The sequence below is a fragment of the Phacochoerus africanus genome, chromosome 2, assembly GCF_016906955.1.
Source record: "Phacochoerus africanus isolate WHEZ1 chromosome 2, ROS_Pafr_v1, whole genome shotgun sequence".
NCBI lineage: Eukaryota > Metazoa > Chordata > Mammalia > Artiodactyla > Suidae > Phacochoerus > Phacochoerus africanus.
In genome coordinates this window covers 124,702,774-124,722,399 of record NC_062545.1, presented here as the reverse complement: position 1 = coordinate 124,722,399, position 19,626 = coordinate 124,702,774, and the positions used below count along the sequence as shown (strand labels likewise).

The following is a 19,626-nucleotide window of genomic DNA, read 5'->3' as shown; positions in this document are numbered from 1 at the left end:
AAGCACTAACCCCCTCCCCACTAACCTCTGGCAACCACCTTCTGTCTCTGGATCTGACTACTCTAGGCACTTCATATAAGTGAAATCGTACAGTATTTGTCTTTTTGTGACTGTCTTACTTAGTGTAATGTCCTCAAGGTTTACAGTGGTCAGACTCCAAATTTTGTATGTTGAATGGTGACAGTACTAGTAAGTAGAGCCTTTGGTAGGTAATTAGGTCACAAGGGTAGGGCCTTCATAAAGGAGATTAGTGCCATTATAAAAGAGATACCACAGAGCTCCCTGGCTCCTTCTACAACATGGAGATACAGTAAGTCAGCCATCCAGAAAAGGACCCCCACCTGACCATGTTGGAAACTTGATCTCAGACATCCAAACTGCAGAGCTGTAAGAAGTCAGGTCTGTTGTTTATAAGCTACCCAATATGTGGTAGTCCATTACAGCAGCAGGAATGGACCAAGACAAGGTTTATCCATGCTGTAGCATGTGTCAGATTTCCTTTTTCTTTTCAGCTCTCTTGAAGTATAATTGACAAATAAAATCATAATATATTTAAAGTATACAACATGATAGTTTGATAGATGTACACATTGTGAAAGAATCCCCACAATCAAGTTAATTAGTATATCCATCAGCTCACATATTCACTTCTCTGTGTGAGAATGCTTAAAATCTACTCTCTTAGCAAATTTCAATTGTACAAGATAGTATTATCAACTATGTAGTCACTATGTTATACATTAGATCATAAGACCTTAATCATCTTATAACTGCAAGTTTGTTCTCTTTAACCATTATGTCCCCATTTTCCCCACCTTCCCCCCATCACCATTCTACTCTGTTGCTACGAGTTGGGCTTTAAAAAAAAAAATTCCACATATAAGTGATATCATGCACAATCAGTCTTTCTCTGTCTGGCATTTCATTTAGCATAATGCCCTCTAGGTTCATCTATGTTGTCACAACTGGCAAGATTTCCTTCTTTTTTAAGGCTAAGATTCCTTTGTATGTATATACCATGCTTTTTTTCATCCATTCATCCATCAGTGGATACTTGGGTTGCTTCTACCTTCTGCTATGAACATGGGTGTACAAATATCTGTACCTGCTTTCAATTCTTTTAGATACATACACAAAAACAGAATTGTTGAATCATATGCTAATTCTATTTTTAATTTTTTAGGAACTGCCATACAGTTTTTCATAGCAGCTTCATCATTTTACATCACAACCAGCAATGCAGAGTCTCAGTTTCTCTGCAACCTTGCCAACATTTACTTTCTGCTTTGTTGTTTTTGTTTTCATTTTTAAATAACAGCCATCCCAATAAGTGTGAAGTACTATCTCATTATGGTTTTTATTTGCATTTCCCTGATGATTAGTGGTGTTAAGCATCTTTTCACGTGCTTGTTATCCATTAATATGTCTTCTTTGGAGAAATGTCTATTCAGGTCCTTTGCCCAGTTTTTTTTTGTTTGTTTGTTTGTTTGTTTTTGTCTTTTTTTGTTGTTGTTGCTATTTCTTGGGCCGCTCCCGAGGCATATGGAGGTTCCCAGGCTAGGGGTTGAACTGGCCTACACCAGAGCCACAGCAACTCGGGATCCGAGCCACGTCTGCAACCTACACCACAGCTCACGGCAACGCCAGATCTTTGCCCAGTTTTTAAGAGGGTTGTTTATTTTTATTCTTGAGTTGCAGGATTTCCCTCTATATTCTAGATATCACCCCCTCATCACATATATGATTTACAAAATATTTTTTCCATTTTATGGGTTGCCTTAGTAACTGTACAATTTAACCTTACCTGTGTTAATTAAAATAGTAACTATGTCTGCATGTGAGAGACATTGTGCTACTGACTCTTAGCAAAAGGAGCCCTTGACTTTCACACTTTCTCTCTGTGTATTTGACTCTGTGTCAGAACCCTTCCCAATTGCATGGGAATACTTTTTAAATGACTGTATATTTGAAGACTTCTAAAAGGAATTTAATTGGCTATTTCTTCTCAGATATCTGAAAAGCGAGATCTCAGTCCTAAAGAGGTTTTGAGGTTCTTCCAATCCAAAAACATGGTATAACTTTCTATTTGTTTTTTTGTTTTTTTTTTCTGTCTTTTGTCTTTTTGTTGTTGTTGTTGTTGTTGTTGTTGCTATTTCTTGGGCCGCTCCAGCGGCATATGGAGGTTCCCAGGCTAGGGGTTGAATCAGAGCTGTAGCCACCGGCCTACGCCAGAGCCACAGCAACGCAGGATCCGAGCCGTGTCTGCAACCTACACCACAGCTCACGGCAACACTGGATCGTTAACCCACTGAGCAAGGGCAGGGACCGAACCCGCAACCTCATGGTTCCTAGTCGGATTCGTTAACCACTGCGCCACGACGGGAACTCCCTGTTTGTGTCTTTTTAAAATATCTTTCATCAGTGTCTTACAGTTTTCAGAGTATATGACTTTTGTCTCTTCAGATAGCTTTTGTTTTGTTTTATTTTGTTTATTGTCTTTTTAGGGCCACACCTGTGGCGTATGGAGGTTCCCAGGCAAAGGGTCAAATTGGAGCCACAGCTGCCAGCCACAGCCACAGCAATGCCAGATCTGAGCCATGTCTGTGACCTATACCACAGCTCATGGCAATGGTGGACCCTTAACCCACTGAGCAAGGCCAAGGATTGAACTCGCTTTCTCATGGATCTTAGTTGGGTTCGTTAACCACTGAGCCATGAGGGGAACTCCTCAGATAGGTTTTTGCTAGGTATTTTATTCTTTTGGATGTAGCAGGTAAATGGGATGTTTCCTTCATTTCTCTTTCTGAGCTTTTTTTTTTTTTCCTGTCTTTTTAGGACCGCTGTGGCCTACACCACAGCCACAGCAACACTGGATCCGAGCCATGTCTGCAACCTACACCACAGCTCACAGCAACATCAGATCCTTAACCCACTGAATGAGGCCAGGGATCAAACCTGTGTTCACATGGATGCTAGCAGATTCATTTCTGCTGAGCCATGATGGGAACTCCTGAGCTCCTGTTATTAGTATGTAGAAATGCAGTGATCCTGCAATCCTTTTCCTGGGCATATGTCCAGAAAAAAACATAATTCAAAAAGATGCACACAGATGGGATTAAGACAGTGGAATACAAAGACTGGAGCTCACCTTCTCCTATAAAAACAACAGAATTACAACCAAATGCTGAAAACCTTAAACCAAATCGACTGGAAACTTTCAAAAAGATATTTACTCCAGAAGAAAAAGAGGAGGCCACATCAAGACTTAGGAGGGGTAATTGTGTGATATAAGAAACCCCATACCTGCCAGGTGGGAAGCCCACAGATTGGAAAGTAACAGTATCACAGAGAATCACCTACAGGAGTGAGAGTTCTGAGCCCCAGGTCAAGTCCCCACACCTGGGGATCTGGTATTGGGAGAAAGAGCCCCCAGAGCATCTGGCATTGAAGGCCAGTGGGCTTGTGTGCAGGTGCTCCAAGGGACTGGGGGAAAATGAGACCCCTTTCTTAAAAAGGTCCACACAAGCTTTCATGGACACTGGGTCCCAGGGCAAAGTAGAGGCTCCAAAGGAATCTGGGTCAGACCTGACTGCAGTTCTTGGAGTATCTCCTAGGAAAAAAAGGGGTGACTGTAGCTCATTGTGGGGGAAGGACATAGGAGGCAAAGCTCTTAGGAATATTCACCAGCACGCCTTTCTCTGGAGGTGGCCATTTTGGGAAAATCTGGCCCCACCCATCAGGGCTGAGAAGCCCCAGGTGAAACAATAATCCAGGTGGAATCATAGCCCTGCACATCAGTAATCAGACTGCCTAAAGACCCTCCAGGTACACAGCCTCATCTAATATCACACAGAGACAAAGCCCCACCCACCAGAGGGAGGTACAGGTCACTCCCATCAGGAAGCCTACAGCAAGCCCCTGTACCAACTTCGGCCACAAGGGGGACAGACATCAGAAGTAAGAGAGGCTACAATTCTACTGTCTGCAAAAAGGACACCACACCAAAAACCTATAAAAATGAAAAGGCAGAGAACTATAACTCAGATAAGGGAGGAAGAAAACATCCCAGAAAAACAGGTAGGTGATCTGGAGATTATCAGCCTCCAGGAAAAAAACTTTAAACTGATGATGCTGAAGATGATGCAAGATACTGTAAATAAACTGGAGGCAAAGATGGATAATTTACAGCAAAGACTGAGCAAAGAAACATGAGATTTAAAACTTAAGCAAGCAGAAACACAAAATACAATAATTAAAATAAAAATTCATTAGAAGCAGCCAACAGCAGAATACAGGAGCAGGAGAATGAATAAGCAAGGTGGAGGACAGATTAGTGGAAATCACTCATGTGGAATAGAGAGAAAAAAGATTGAAAAGAAGTGAAGAGCATCTCAGACAAGTCTGGGACAATGTTAAACACACCAACATCCATATTATAGGGGTGTGATAAGGAGAAGAGAGAGAGAAAGGGACCGAAAAAATATTCAAAGAGATAATAGCCAAAAATTTTCCTAACATGGAAAAGAAACCACTCATTCAAATCCAGGAAGCACAATGAGTACCACTATATAAAATAAACCCAAGGAAGAACGCCCCGAGACACATATTAATCAAACTGACCAAAATTAAAGACAAAGAGAAAATACTGAAAGCAGCTAAGGAAAAGAAGCAAGTAACATACAAGGGAACCCTGATAAGGTTATCTGCAAATTTTTCAGCAGAAACTCTGCAGGTCAGAAGGGAGTGGCATGATATACTTAATGTGATGAAAAGAAAAAACCTCCAACCAAGATTACTTTACCCAGCAAGGCTCTCATTTAGATTTGAAGGAAAAACCAAAAGCTTTATAGATAAGCAAAAGCTAAGAGAATTCAGCAACACTAAACCAGCTTTTTTTTGTGTGTGTGTGTCTTTTTTTTGCCTTTTCTAGGGCTGCTCCTGTGGTATATGGAGGTTCCCAGGCTAGGGGTCTAATTGGAGCTGTATCCACTGGCCCATGCCAGAGCCACAGCAATGCAGGATCTGAGCTGCGTCTGCAACCTACACCACAGCTCACAGCAATGCTGGATCCTTAACCCACTAAGCAAGGTCAGGGATCGAACCAGAAACATCATGGTTCCTAGTCGGATTCATTAACCACTGAGCCATGACGGGAACTCCAACACTAAACCAGCCTTAAAACAAATACAAAAGGAACTCCTCTAGGCAGAAAAGAAAAGGCCACAACCAGAAACAAAACTACCACAAATAACAAGGCTCATCAGGAAAGGCATATATACAGTAAATATAGGAAATCATCCGTGCACAATTAGGCTACCAAAATCAGAAATAGTAAGAAGAGGAGGGTACCAATGCAGGACACTGGAGATGCACTTGCAATTAAGAGCTCAACAAATTAAAACAATCTCGTATATAGGAGTTCCCGTCGTGGCACAGCGGAAATGAATCTGACTAGGAACAATGAGGCTGTAGGTTTGATCCCTGGCTTTGCTCAGTGGGTTGAGGATCTGGCTTTGCCATGAGCTGTGGTGTAGGCTGCAGACATGGCTTGGATCTGGCATTGCTGTGGTTCTGGCGTAAGCTGAAGCAACAGCTCTGATTAGACCCCTAACCTCCATATGCCACGGGTGCGGCCCTAAAATGGCAAAAGACAAAAAAAAAATGCAAAACACACAAACACATGGAGACTAAACAACATGCTACTAAACAACCAATGGATCATTGAATAAAGCAAAGAGGAAATTAAAAAAATACATAGAAGCAAATGACAACAAAGAGACAATAGTCCAAAACCTATGGGGTGCAGCAAAAGCCATTCTAAGAGGAAAGTTTATAGCAATACAAGCCTACCTGAGGAAACAAGAAAAAGCTCAAATAAACAAGCTAATTTTACATCTAAAGCAGCTAGAGAGAGAAGAACAGACAAGACCTAAAGTTAGCAGAAGGAAAGAAATCATAAAGATCAGAGCAGAAATCAATGAAATAGAAACAAAGAAAACCATGGAAAAGATCAATGAAACGAAAAACTGGTTCTTTGAAAAGATCAACAAAATTGATAAGCATTTAGCCAGATTTATCAAGAAAAAAAGACAGAGGACTCAAATCAATAAAACAGAAATGGAAAAGGAGATGTTACAACAGACATCACAGAAATACAAAGGAAAAGTACAATCTTCCAAGACTAAACCAAGACAAAATAGAAAAGATGAATGGACCAATCACAAGTACTAAAATTGAAACTATGATTAAAAAACTTCCAACAAACAAAAGTCCAGGACAAGATGGCTTCACAGGAGAATTCTATTGAACATTTAGAGAAAAGCTAACACCTATCCTTCTGAAAATATTCCAAAAAACTGTACAGGAAGGAACACTCCCAAACTCATTCAATGAGGCCTCCATCACCCTGATACCAAAACCAGACAAAGACACCATAAAAAAAGAAAATTACAGGCCAATTTCACTGATGAACATCAATGCAAAAATCCGCAAAAAACCACATCCAACAATTCATTAAAAAAGGATTGTACAACATGATCAAGTGGGATTTATCCCAGGGATGCAAGGATTCTTCAATACCTGCAAATCAATTGTATGATACACCACATTAACAAAGTGAAGCATAAAAACCATATTATCCTCTCAATAGATGCAGAAAAAGCCTTTGACAAAATCCAACACTGATCTCTGATTAAAAAAAAAAAAAAACCTTCAGAAAGTGGGCATAGAGGGAACCTACCTCAACATAATAAAGGCCATATATGACAAACCCAGAGCTAACGTCATTCTCAGAAGTGAAAAGCTGAAAGAATTCCCACTGGGATAAGGAACAAGACAAGGATGTCCTCTCTCCCACTACTCTTCAACATAGTTTTGGAAGTCCTAGCCACAACAATCAGAGAAGAAAAAGAAATAAAAGGAAGCCAAATTGGAAAGGAAGAAGTAAAACTATCACTGTTTGCAGATGACATGATACTATACCTAGAGAATCCTAAAGACTCTACCAGAAAACTGTTAGAGCTCATCCACGAATTTGGCAAAGTTGCAAGATACAAAATTAACACACAGAAAGTGACTGCATTTCTATATACTAACAATGAAAGATCAGAAAGAGAAATTAGGGAAGCAATCCCATTTACCAGCACATCCAAAAGAATAAAATACTTAGGAATAAACCTACCTAAAGAGACAAAAGACCTGTCCTCTGAAAACTCTAAGATGCTGATGAAAGAAATAAAGATGATACAAACAGATGGAAAGACATACAATGCTCTTAGATTGGAAGGGTCAATATTATCAAAATGACCATACTACCCAAGGCAATCTACAGATTCAATAATCCCTATCAAGTTACCAAGAACATTTTTCACAGAACTCGAACAAAATATTTTAAAGTTTGTTTGGAAGCACAAAAGACCCAGAATAGCCAAAGACATCCTGAAAAAGAAAAATACAGCTGGAAGAATCAGGCTCCTGGATTTCAGACTATACTACAAAGCAACAATCATCAAAACCATATGGTACTGGCACAAAGACAGAAATATAGATCAGTGGAACAGCATAGAAAACCCAGAATTAAACCCACGCACCTACAGCCTATGGCAAAGGAGGCAAGAATATACAATGGCAAAAAGACAGCTTGTTCAATAAGTGGTGCTGAGAAAACTGGACTGCCACATGGAAAAATATGAAATTAGAACACTCCCTAACACCATACACAAAAATAAGCTCAAAATGGATTAAAGACCTAGATATAAGACCAGACACTATAAAACTCTTGGAGGAAAACATAGGCCAAACACTCTCTGACATAAATGACAGCAACATCTTCTCAGATCCACCTCTTAGAGTAATGACAATAAAAACAAAAATAAACAAATGGGGCCTAATCAAACTTCAAAGTTTCTGCACAGCAAAGGAAACCCTAAACAAAACAAAAAGACAACCCACAGAATGGGAGAAAATCTTTGCAAATGAATCAACTGACAAGAGACTCATCTCCAAAATTTAGAAACACCTTTTGCAGCTCCATACTAAAAAAACAAACAACCCCATCAAAAAATGGGCAGAAGATCTAAACAGACAGTTCTCCAAAGAAGACATGCAGATGGCCCAAAAACACATGAAAAGATGTTCAACATCACTCATTATTAGAGAAATGCAAATCAAAACCACTCTGAGGTACCACCTTACACCAGCCAGAATGGCCATCATCAAAAAGTCTACAAACAGTAAGTGCTGGAGAGGGTGTGAAGAAAAAGGAACCTTATTACACTGTTGGTGGGATTGCAATTGCTGCAACCACTGTGGAAAACAGTATGGAGATTCCTCAGAAAACTCAAAATAGAATTACCATTTGATCCAGCCACCCCACTCCTGAGCATCTATCCAGAGAAAACCATGACTTGCAAAGACACATGTGCTCCAATGTTCATTGCAGCAGTCTATACAATAGTCAAGACATGGAAACAACCTAAATTCCCATCGGCAGAGGAGTGTATAAAGAAGTTGTGGTACGTATACACAATGGAATACTACTCATCCATTAAAAGGAAAGTAATAATGGCATTTTTAGCAACATGGATGGACCTAGAAATTATCATGCTAAGTGAAGTCAGTCAGTGAGATACCAATATCATATGCTATCAGTTACATGTGGAATCTAAAGAAAGGACACAATGAAATTCTTTGCAGAACAGATACTGACTCACAGATTTGAAAACTTAGGTTTTCCAAATGAGAAAGGTTGTGGGGTGGGGAGATACACTGGGGGTTTGGGATTGAAACGCTGTAAAATTGGGTTGTGATGATTGTTGAAAAACTATAAATGTAATAAAACTTATTGAGTAATAAAAAAAAAAGAAAAGAAAGCCAAAAAAAGTGGGAAAAACTCTCCAAAAATTCATTGAGTAAATAAAAATAAATAAATAAACACAATCAATAATAATAATAAAAAGATACACACACCCCAATGTTCTTTGCAGTACTTTCACAGTAGCCAAGACAGCTAAGCAACTTAAGTGTCCACTGACAGATAAATGGATAAAGAAGATTGGTACGTATATACAATGGAATAATACTCAGCCATAAAAGGAATGAAATAATGCCATTTGCAGAAATATGGATGGACATAGAATTATCATACTAAGTGAAGTAAGCCAGACAGGAGAAAGATAAATGCATGATATTGATTATATGTGGAATCTAAAATACGACACAAATGAACATATCTACAAAACACAAACAGACTCACAGACACAGAAAACAAATTAATGGTTACCAAAGGGAGGAGAGGATAGGGATAAATTAGGAGCTTGAGATTAACATATACACACTAGTATATATAAATAGATAACAAACAAGCACCTACTATATAGTACAGGGAACAAACTCTACTCAGTATCTTATAATAACCTATAAATAGAAGAGAATATTAAAGAAAAGTATGTATATCTGAACCACTTTGCTGTACTCCTGAAACTAACACAACATTGTAAATCAATGATATTGAATAAAATTTTTTTAAAAAACAGGTTGCGAGGAACTGGGAGCAGGGCAGCTTGAAATTGGCAGAGGTAGTCACTGCTCACAGGCTCACATAACACACCACATGAAACTGGGCACTACAAGTGGGAGAGGAAGTCCTTCCATTTACAGCAGTACCTGTCGAGGATTTGACTGCTATGTCTTGTTCTAACTGTTCTCAGCAGCTGATAAGGACATAAGCCTTGACCCTGAGATCCCAGACCCTTTCTGGGGTCTTCACATTCTTTCCTGACCAATGAACACTGAAACTTGTTTTATCCAACCATGTACATTCCATCTTAGCAAGCGCTCATTTTCAATTCTTAGCATGACCACTATGAACTAGGACTCTAAAACTGCTGATGTTTTTTCTTCTTACTACTCTTCTCAATAAATGTCTTCATTAGGGAAATGTTTCCTTGCCTGACGAGTTAATAGACCCAGCCCCTTATCCCCACACTGGGGTCTTTACTTTGTGTGCTGTGTGGGCTGCAGTTCCTCTCCTCACTCCATGGCCTCACAAGTCAACACAGAGCCCGCACACCATTTGCTGAACAGTAACTCCCAGAGACACACACACTTCTCTACCAACCAATCACATTCCTACATTCCTCAAGAAATTTAGGTAAATGCCAGCCTGTTTTCAAACAGAGGGATTTTTTTTTTTTTTTTTTTTTTTGGCCATACCCCAGCATATGGAAGTTCCTGGGCCAGGGACTGAATCTAAGATGCAGCTGCAACCTACACCACAGCTGGGGCAATGCAGGATCCTTAACCCACTGCACAACAACAGGAACTCCAAGACATCTTAATTTAGCGTGCAGATATTTGACCTTTACAGAATACTTTCCCTCCTAATGTTCACATTTCTTACAAACCTCATGCACAGGCCTTTATGTGAATATTCAGCTGCATCCTGGACCTGCTTTGCATCTAATGGTTGCTAACATACATACATAAGTATGCATGTGTCTCTGCAGAACTGCCTTTAATGTCCTGTTGAAGCCAAAGAATAAGAATTTCAAGATAGTGAATTAAATTTGCAGAATCATGGCTCAGGAGAAATAACATTACAAACAGGAAATTAGTCCAATTACAATATTCTCTGAATTATGATCTCTACTTCCTTGCTGCTTTACCTAGTACTCATCACCCAATCAGCCTGCTTACTCTCTACAGCAGCAGTTCCAAAAAACCCTACTCAGGGCTTTCTTCCCCCATGGAATGGAATGGGTCTGGTAAATAAGCCCCTTATAATCAATTTTAAAAAAATGAATCTGAAGCCAGGACCCCAAAAGGAAGAGTACTCACCACCTGCTCACTAACAGCTTCTATCTTCCTTCAAAGACTGCCCTCCCCAACAACCGCCCCAGGGATGGCCATCAGGAATGAGGCTAGCCCACCATGAACCACTGCCTCCCAGCTGTCCTGGAGCCTGGTGTGGACAAATCGTGTTCTGGGTGCTTTATGCTTAGCCTGGCTGATTCTATTACCAACTATAAGTATACGTAAGACAATAAATACAGGAAGAAGAGTAAGACCATGATCTGGAGGTCTCCCAAACCAGCAGTCTGCCCTGGCTCCTTGGGATAAATTATGTCCTGTGGTTTTGAACTAAATGTCCCCTCCATATTTCCTATGGATTTCTGTCCTTCAGAGTTGAAAACCAAACCCTGCCTCATCAGCTCCACTTACTGGGTTTACCCTGATGTACAATTCATTCCTCCTTTGGTATCAGAGGCAAGTTTCCACCTAGACACAAAGGAGGCATCCTTACAGGGAAGATTTTTTCTTCTTTTCATGATGAGGATGCTTATGCAAGTGAGGGAGTGGGTTTTATATTTTAGTGACATGAGTTCTAGTGTATGTCTCAGAACAAATACATTTTTTGTTTTATTTTTGTTTAAAAAATCATAATGAGTGGTAACTAGGCTTATCATGGTGATCATTTTGAAGTGTACAGAAATATCAAATCATGATGCGGTATACCAGGAATTAACAGAGTGTTGCAGGTAAATTACACTTTAAAAGCAAACAAGCTAAACTCATTAAAAAGATCAGATTTGTGGTTACAAGAGGCAGGGGGGGTGGGCAGGGGTGGTCAAAGGTACAAACTCCCAGTTATAAGATAAATAAGTACAAGGGATGCAATGTACAACATGATAAATATAATTAACACTGCTGTATTTCTATATGGAAGTTAAGACAGTAGATCCTAAGAGTTCTCATCACAAGGAAACAATTTTTTTTTCTATTTCTTTAATTTTGTATCTATATGAGATGATAGATGTCCATTAAACTTATTGTGTAATCATTTCATGATTGATATGTCAAATCATTATGCTTGTATACCTTAAACATAATCAGTGCTATATGTCAATTATATATCTCAATACAAGTGGAAGAAAAAATGAATTGTGAAAGAATAATCTTAAGAAATTAAAGAAAGAATAGCATAAAATAAACTTAAAACAAAAAGGTGGAAATATATACTTAAGATAAAGGTGAACTAAATGAATTAGAAAACCCCAAATCAAGTAGATTTGAATAATAAAACTAAACCTGGTTCTTTCAAAAAAGGACTAAAACAAACAAACCTCTGGCAAATGTGATTTTAAAAGATTGCACAAACAAATTAGAAAAGGATTTCCCGTCGGGGCTCCATTGTTAACAAACCCAACTAGTATTCATGAGGCTGTGGGTTGGATCCCTGACCTTGCTCAGTGGGTTAAGGATCCAGCATTGCCACGAGCTGTGGTGTAGGTTGCAGACACAGCTCGGATCCCGCGTTGCTGTGTCTGTGGCGTAGGCCAGAGGCTACAGCTCCAATTCGACCTCTAGCCTGAGAACCCCCATATGCCATAGGTGCAGTCCTAAAAAAGACAAAAAATAAAGGAAAAAATAAAAGAAATATAAAAGAGAGCATAATCACATACACACAGGATATTTGAAATTTAGATGAGAATATGGCCCACATCGTGTGATAAATTTGAAAAAAAATGTAGATAAAATGCCAAATATGGGGGTAAAATTATCTAAAGCATTTTACCAAAGGACAGAAAATTTGAAAAGACCAATAAAAAGGAAGATTTGACAATGGAGGTAAAAATCTAACAGGCTCAGACAATTGTTTGGGCTAGTTCCAAAGACTTTCCAAATAGCAGATAATTCCAATATTATTTAAATTGCCACAGAGCACAGAAAATATGGAAAGGTTCTGAAGTCATTCTTATGAGGCTAACCTATTCCCCAAACCAAAACTACATAAGTATAGTTCAAGAAAGAAAACTCATTTATAATAAGGATGTAAGAATTCGAGATAAAATATAAGTTGTATATAACTGCTATCTATGATGATCTGACAATTAAGAAGGGTTTATAGCAGGAATTCAATGATTGTCCCCTATCATGAAATGTATTAATGCACTTCTCTAAGATAAAAAACTAAAGGGAAAATATCACATAAACATCATGACATATTAAAATAGCGGCAAAGAGCAAAGTTTCTATACTCTGGCAGCCTTGGCCTAAAGTTCCATCTTGACACCTATTAGCTGTGTGACCTTGGGCAAGCTACTTAATTTAAATTTCCTTTCCTCATTTGTAAAATGAGAGTTTTTAATGGAGATTAAATGAGATAATCCCAGTAAAAGCTTTGAATAAATTAAAATTATGATGAGAACATTTTTAAAGGAGAGAGAAATGACTGTCATCCTTAGTATGATTTTCATTTTCCCTTTCTATTATTTCCTTTTGATACTGTTTTCCAGACATTTTGAAGACCATTGTGACTGTGAACCTTTGTTTTCCTAATGATCTTGTTTCTCTTTTCTGTCATGACAAACCTCTTCCTTTTCCTTTTGCATGAACACTAGATTACTAAAAATTAAGATCTAGTCCTAAATCAGTTAAGTGAATAAATGCCTGGGTGAGAATTAGGGGAGGAACAATAGTAAAAGCCACTCAAAGAGTTCTCCAGGGACTAATTCTGGAGTCAAAGTAGAAAAGTGTGATGAGAGTTTTGGAAAGGGTGTAATCCGGGGAGTTGCTGACAAAGTACATGGTATCCTTGTCCTTTTATGTGCCCCTGCTCTGTTTGAGTATTTTCTGTGTTCTAGGCCCTGTGGATTCAGCCCTCAAACAATTAATAGAAAGGCCCCTCAGAAAGACATGAATTTGACTTCATCCATCTCTTTCAAATGCCGACCCAACTTTTGCATCTTTACTGTGGCTCCTCCTTTATTACCAGAAACCTCATGTTGATATCTCTCTATGATCTGGAACAATGTACTAACCAGTAGAAAGACAATGAGATCAATTACCATAGGTAGGACATCAGCCTGAATACACCTGTTTGTATCTGCAGTGGCAAATAGCTATATTAGTTTATCAGCATTCACACCTCATTGACCTTCCACTTGATGGTCAATGTCAAAAGATAGCTGTGGCCACACAAAATAAAGTTCTTTCTTTTAGCATTCCAAGTGGTTCACTGAATTTTTTTCTTGGATTATGAGTTCAGTAAAACTCTATGAATCTGTGAAATTCAAACTGTGAACATTCTAAAACCTGATTCAACAGTTATATATTAATAATATCCAAAACAACTGGTAATCAAGCAACTTGAATAGTGGCTTAACATGAAAATACACATAAGTTGAGAGAAGAAAAGAGGAGATAAAGAAGGAAAAACTGGAAGAGAAAGAGGAAGAATAAATATTTGTGAAGTATGGTGGGAATTGGAGGTTTTAGGGAACATGAGTCACCCTCAAGTTTCCACAAATCTGTCCAGTGCACGGTCTGCCATGTCTGCATCTCATACCGACACACCTGTAAGGAACAATATCCAGATCCTACTACAGATACTTTCTCTTGAATGTATACATTAGTCATGAACAGAATCTCACTGCAGAGAAAAAATAGTCTTTTACCATTTAATACACAATAGGAAAATACAGACTGACAAATTCACAAAGATTTTTTTAAAATAAATATTAACAAAAAAAATAGATACCAAGTTGGCAGGGAGGAATCAACCAGTACAGCTCTTCTGCAGAACAGTCTAGTGACTCATATCTAAAGCCTTCAAAATATTATACTGTTTGACCTAGTGACAGACTTTGAAGACATTATGCTAAGTGAAATAAACCAGGCACAGGAGGACAAATAATACATAATTCCACCTATGTGAATACACATAGTAGTCATATTCACAGAAACAGAAAGTAGGGTGGTCGTTGCCAGGGGCTGGGGGATGAGAGAATGAGGAGGTTTTTTTTTTTTTAATTTAATGTAATTTAATTATTTATTTATTTTGCTTTTTAGGGCCACACCTGTGGCATATGGAAGTTCCCAGGCTAGGGTCAAATTGAAGCTACAGCTGCCATCCTACACCACAGCCACAGCAATGTGGGCTCTGAGCCATGTCTGTGACCTACACCACAGCTCATGGCAACACCAGATCCTTAACCCATTGAGCAGGGCCAAGGATCAAACCTGCATCCTTGTGGATCTTAGTTGAGTTCATTGCCACTGAGCCACAACAGGAATGCCCCAAGGACTCATTATTTTTAATGAGAACAGAGTTTCAATTTGAGACAATGACAAAGTTCTGGAGGTGGATGGTAGTGGTGAGGGTCATACAACAATGTAAACATATTTTACGCCATTGAACCGTACATTTAAAAACGATTAAGGAGTTCCCGTCGTGGTGCAGTGGTTAACGAATCCGACTAGGAACCATGAGGTTGCAGGTTCGGTACCTGCCCTTGCTCAGTGGGTTAACGATCGGGCGTTGCCGTGAGCTGTGGTGTAGGCTGCAGACGCGGCTCAGGTCCTGGTGTAGGCCGGTGGCTACGGCTCCGATTCGACCCCTAGCCTGGGAACCTCCATATGCCGTGGGAGCGGCCCAAAGAAATAGCAAAAAGACAAAAAAATAAAAATAAAAAAAATAATAATAATAATAAACAATTAAAATGGTAAATTTTATATTATGCATATTTTACCATAATTTTAAAATGCTTGTGAATGTTTAGCAACAAGAAAATGGTCAACATGGGAGAAACAGATCCAAAGATTTTTCAGATTTTCCACAAGAATCACTGTACACTCATGTATGGAAGAAAAGATCAGAAAAGTATTTTGAAGCACAAAATGTTAGTAGATATCATCTCCAGGTTAGATTACAAGTGATTTTCTTTTTCATGCTTATCTGTATTTTCCAAATGTTCTAAGTGAACACACAGTATTTTTAAAGATAGAAAGTAAAATAAAATTTAAAAGCCTACTGCCTACATCTCTATTCTCTTACTCTGCTTTATTATTATAGTCATGGCACATATTACTACCTGATAGTATATCTTATATTTATTTGTTTTCTTGCCATAGCCTCGTTCCCCAGCTAGAATGGCAGTTCCATGAGGTCAGAGGCTTCTGTGTCCTTAATTCTAGGGGAGTTTTAGGCACTTAATGAGCACTCCATAGTGTTAGAGTGAAGGAGAATGAGTCAATGAATGAGTGGATGAGGGAATGAACAGAAAATCACATCATCAGGTAAGGACACTGACACTCCTTTTTCCTGTGCCCCCAGTCTAGGCACCTGGGGTTGCAACCCTCTTTCTCCCAATTCCAACCTGCTCAGGACTGGAGGAGGTATTTTCTTTAGATTAAGGATCATCAGAATGAACTAAACCTGAAATGTGTTCCAAGTAGGGCTAAGAGGGTAGGAAGTAGTCTAGAAACTCTGTCGCTTAGATACTGGAAGGGCTCGAGCATGAGGAGAACTGGGCTTGAAGGGGGGTAAGAAGATTTAAAAGGGAGGGAAAACAAAGCCATTTTCAAGTCCTGGAAGATAGTCAGGTAGAGTCATGCATTTATTCCATACATATCCACTGAGCTTCTTCCAGGTGCCAAGAACTGCGGAACCAAGAATACAGAGAAAAAAAAGAATTTGATTTCATCTGTTTGACTCCTGAGAGAATACCAAGGATGGGTAAGAAATTTGGAAAGACAGATCTAAAGCATCATAAACAAGAGAGTCCGCAACAGCATTTCTTAAAGTTCATTTCATGGGACCCTAGAGATACATGGGGTGTTTATTAACATCACATGAAAAAAAAAAAAAAAAAAAGGATTCTTGGGCCAAATTCATTTAGAAAATCTTGAGGTAAAGTTAGTATTTTTAAAACTATGGCACAGGAGTTCCCATTGTGGCTCAGTGGGTTAAGAACCCGACTAGTACCCATGCGGACACAGGTTGATCCCTGGCCTTGCTCAATGCCTCCCACATTGCTGTGGTTGTGCTGTAGGCCCACAGCTGTAGCTCAGATTGGACCCCTAGTCTGGGAACTTCCATATGCCCATAGGTGAGGCCCTACAAACACAAAATAAAAACTACTGCATAGGATGTCTCAGGGTCTTTAGCACACCATTATAAAAACTGTGACACTTGTAGAGAGCATCAAACCTTTAGATCATGTGTACATTTTCTCTGGGCCTTGAATTCCATGGGATGAGCATTAGGAAAAGTTAACCTCTCTTCATAATGGGAACATCCCCCTAGGAAACAGTGGCCTGCAACTATGGAGGCAGATGGACACTGCGGCTTGCCCCTGAGACCCACACTGGCACCACATCCCACAGATGCCCATCCTCATTCTGAATCACTTATATCGATCCAGGGCTCTCGCCTCACAGTTTTCCCAGTTACCAGTATCAGCACTCAATTAGCCCCCTTCCCCCTCTTGCTTTGAACTTGGCCTCAATGAACCATGCCTTTTGCTTCCTGCTCCTGACTTGTGCTCTATGTAATGATTCTGGTTCTTTCACTAAGCTGCCTGGAGCCACCCTGGGTAAGTCTCCCCCTGGTTCAGCTCTTCCATTCACTTCATTGTAGGTAGAGGAGGTAGACCCTGACAAGGAGTTAAGCAGCTTCTCTTGTCAGGGATCCTACAGATGGGGAGAGAGTAGGCTTCCTGATGTGGAAAGTTCTTCCCTGTTCTTATTTTCAGCTATTTCTTCAACAGGTATGAGATCCTATTAAGTTCTATTTCTAAACATAATATTAAATACTTTTAGTATCTGGGGTACGAGCTATCTCTATGACTGCATCATCTGAGTCCACATATGCAATGCAGATGCTCAGTCGCACAATGGGGAAATCCTTCACATGATAAGGCAAAGTCACTCATCTAAGGTCACTGGTTGTGTTCTACCCTCCAGCCATATGAACAAAAACCAATGGTGCCTTTGAAACTTTGTATGAAACTCCTGCAGGGAGAAGCTCTTGTGACTACAGTCCTCGAGTTTGTCCTCTTTTTGTTCTCTTACCTTGTAACTTGGGTTCTCATTCCAAAATCCAGTGACCTCATTGATTGCAGCACTTCAATACAGCCCATGTACTGGAATAAAAAAAAAAAAAAACAAGTAGGGAAAAAATAAAAATAAAGATAGCTCTTAGCTTCAGAGTGATTTCCTAGGAAACACCTTAAATTAGCTCCTGATATCAAATTTCATTTGCACACTCAGTCCACCATTGATGTTTCTCACCATTAGGGGACCCACGCTTCAAGCTTCAATTCAGTTACAAAACATCAGCTAAATCCAAACTATGAGATCAGGAATACAACTGTCCTCCCACCAGGAATACAGCTGACAAAAGTGAGCTTAGTGCTTAAAAACTTGGGCTCTGGAGCCAGAATATGAATCCTGGCTCTGTCAGTTATTAGTTATGGAACCTCAGCAAGTTACTCGACTTCTCTGTATCTCAGTTTTGTCACTTGCAGCATAGGGATGTAATTAGAATTTTATAGAGTTAAATTACTTTCTATAGGTGTCCTAAGAGCAGTGCCGGGTACATACATTGCTCAAGTATTAGAGGAAGCAAAAGTAAATGTGAGACATAATATAGGAACATCAAATCTTCCAGGGAGATAAAATTAGCATATAAATGCAAATAATACAGGATTTAGTAATATCAGAAGATCTTACTTTTTTTTTTCAAGATCATTTATTAAGAGGATTCAAGAAAAAAGGGGGGAGGGCAAGTCCTATACTGGGAATGAATAAATTCAGCTTGAACATGGACCATTGGAAAAGGCACTGTGATTTATAATGCAAAAAGGTGTGTATCTAATGTGGCAGCCATGGGAGCCGTGTCAGGCTGCTGGAAAGGGAGCAATGGGATTGGTCTGTGTTTGAAGAGCCTTACGTCAACAGCAGAATGAAGGTGGCTTAATAGTGAGGGAATAAGTGAGAATGCTCTTGTCAAGAGGGAAGTCATGATAGCTCATACCGAGAAGGAGTAGTGGTGGTAGGAAGCGGGGGACGGGTTCAAGTGACATCACGGAAATAGATACTACACGATTCAGCTGTTGATTTGATCTAGAGAATAAGAAGGATGAGTCAAGGATGACTCAGACATTTCCAGCCAGGGTAGCAGAGGGAATAGTGATTTCATTAACAGAAACAGGAAAGCCAGGACAGGGGGAGATGAGCTGGTTTGGGATCCGCCAACTGAAAGACTTTTGTGGGGTATCAGAAAATAACAAGCTGCCAGTTGAAAAGTGGATTCTGGAATTGTGAAGGGGCATTAAACCTAGGGATGCAGACTTAGTAGGTTTCTGTGTAGCTTTGCCAGGGGAGGCAGTGGGAGTAATCCTCTTAGCTAAGCCTCAGTTGATGAGGGAGAACATTTCTCAGAGAATGAGCTCTGAAATGTTATGAGAGCCAAGGGTACTGATGGAAAGTGATCTGTCGGTGCCTTGGAAATGATAGGCTTCCTGTTCAGCTTTCCCCTGGAAGCCCTCCAGCCTCCCTCGGCTTGGAAATGGCAAAGGCACTGTGTAGAGATGACAGGAGCTGAGGGGTTCCTCCCTGGGTGCTTCTTATAGTATTTCTCAGAGAATTCTGTAGATTCTGCATCCTCAGAACAGGTGAGTGCACCAAGGTTGCCTGGAGAAGGGTGTGGGGCAGAGTGTGCTGGCTGCGACAATTGCCTGGCAGGTTTCAGGTGGATTCCTTCTCATCACATTCCTCCTGGGGGCCCTAGTCTTGACAAGAAACAATTTTTTTGAATATTTCATTCTGTCCCAATCTCACTTA

The 19,626-nt window shown here is 39.7% G+C and overlaps 1 protein-coding gene across 2 annotated transcripts in view; it reads right to left on the bottom strand.

The window, feature by feature from the left end:
* Positions 1–19,626, bottom strand: part of SHC4 (SHC adaptor protein 4) — a 142,896-nt gene that overhangs the window by 80,052 nt on the left and 43,218 nt on the right. For both annotated transcript variants that reach the window (XM_047766416.1, XM_047766417.1), the window contains exon 2: positions 17,854–17,924. In XM_047766416.1, the coding sequence (XP_047622372.1) occupies positions 17,854–17,924 (71 nt within the window). The remainder of the gene's footprint in view (positions 1–17,853; positions 17,925–19,626) is intronic.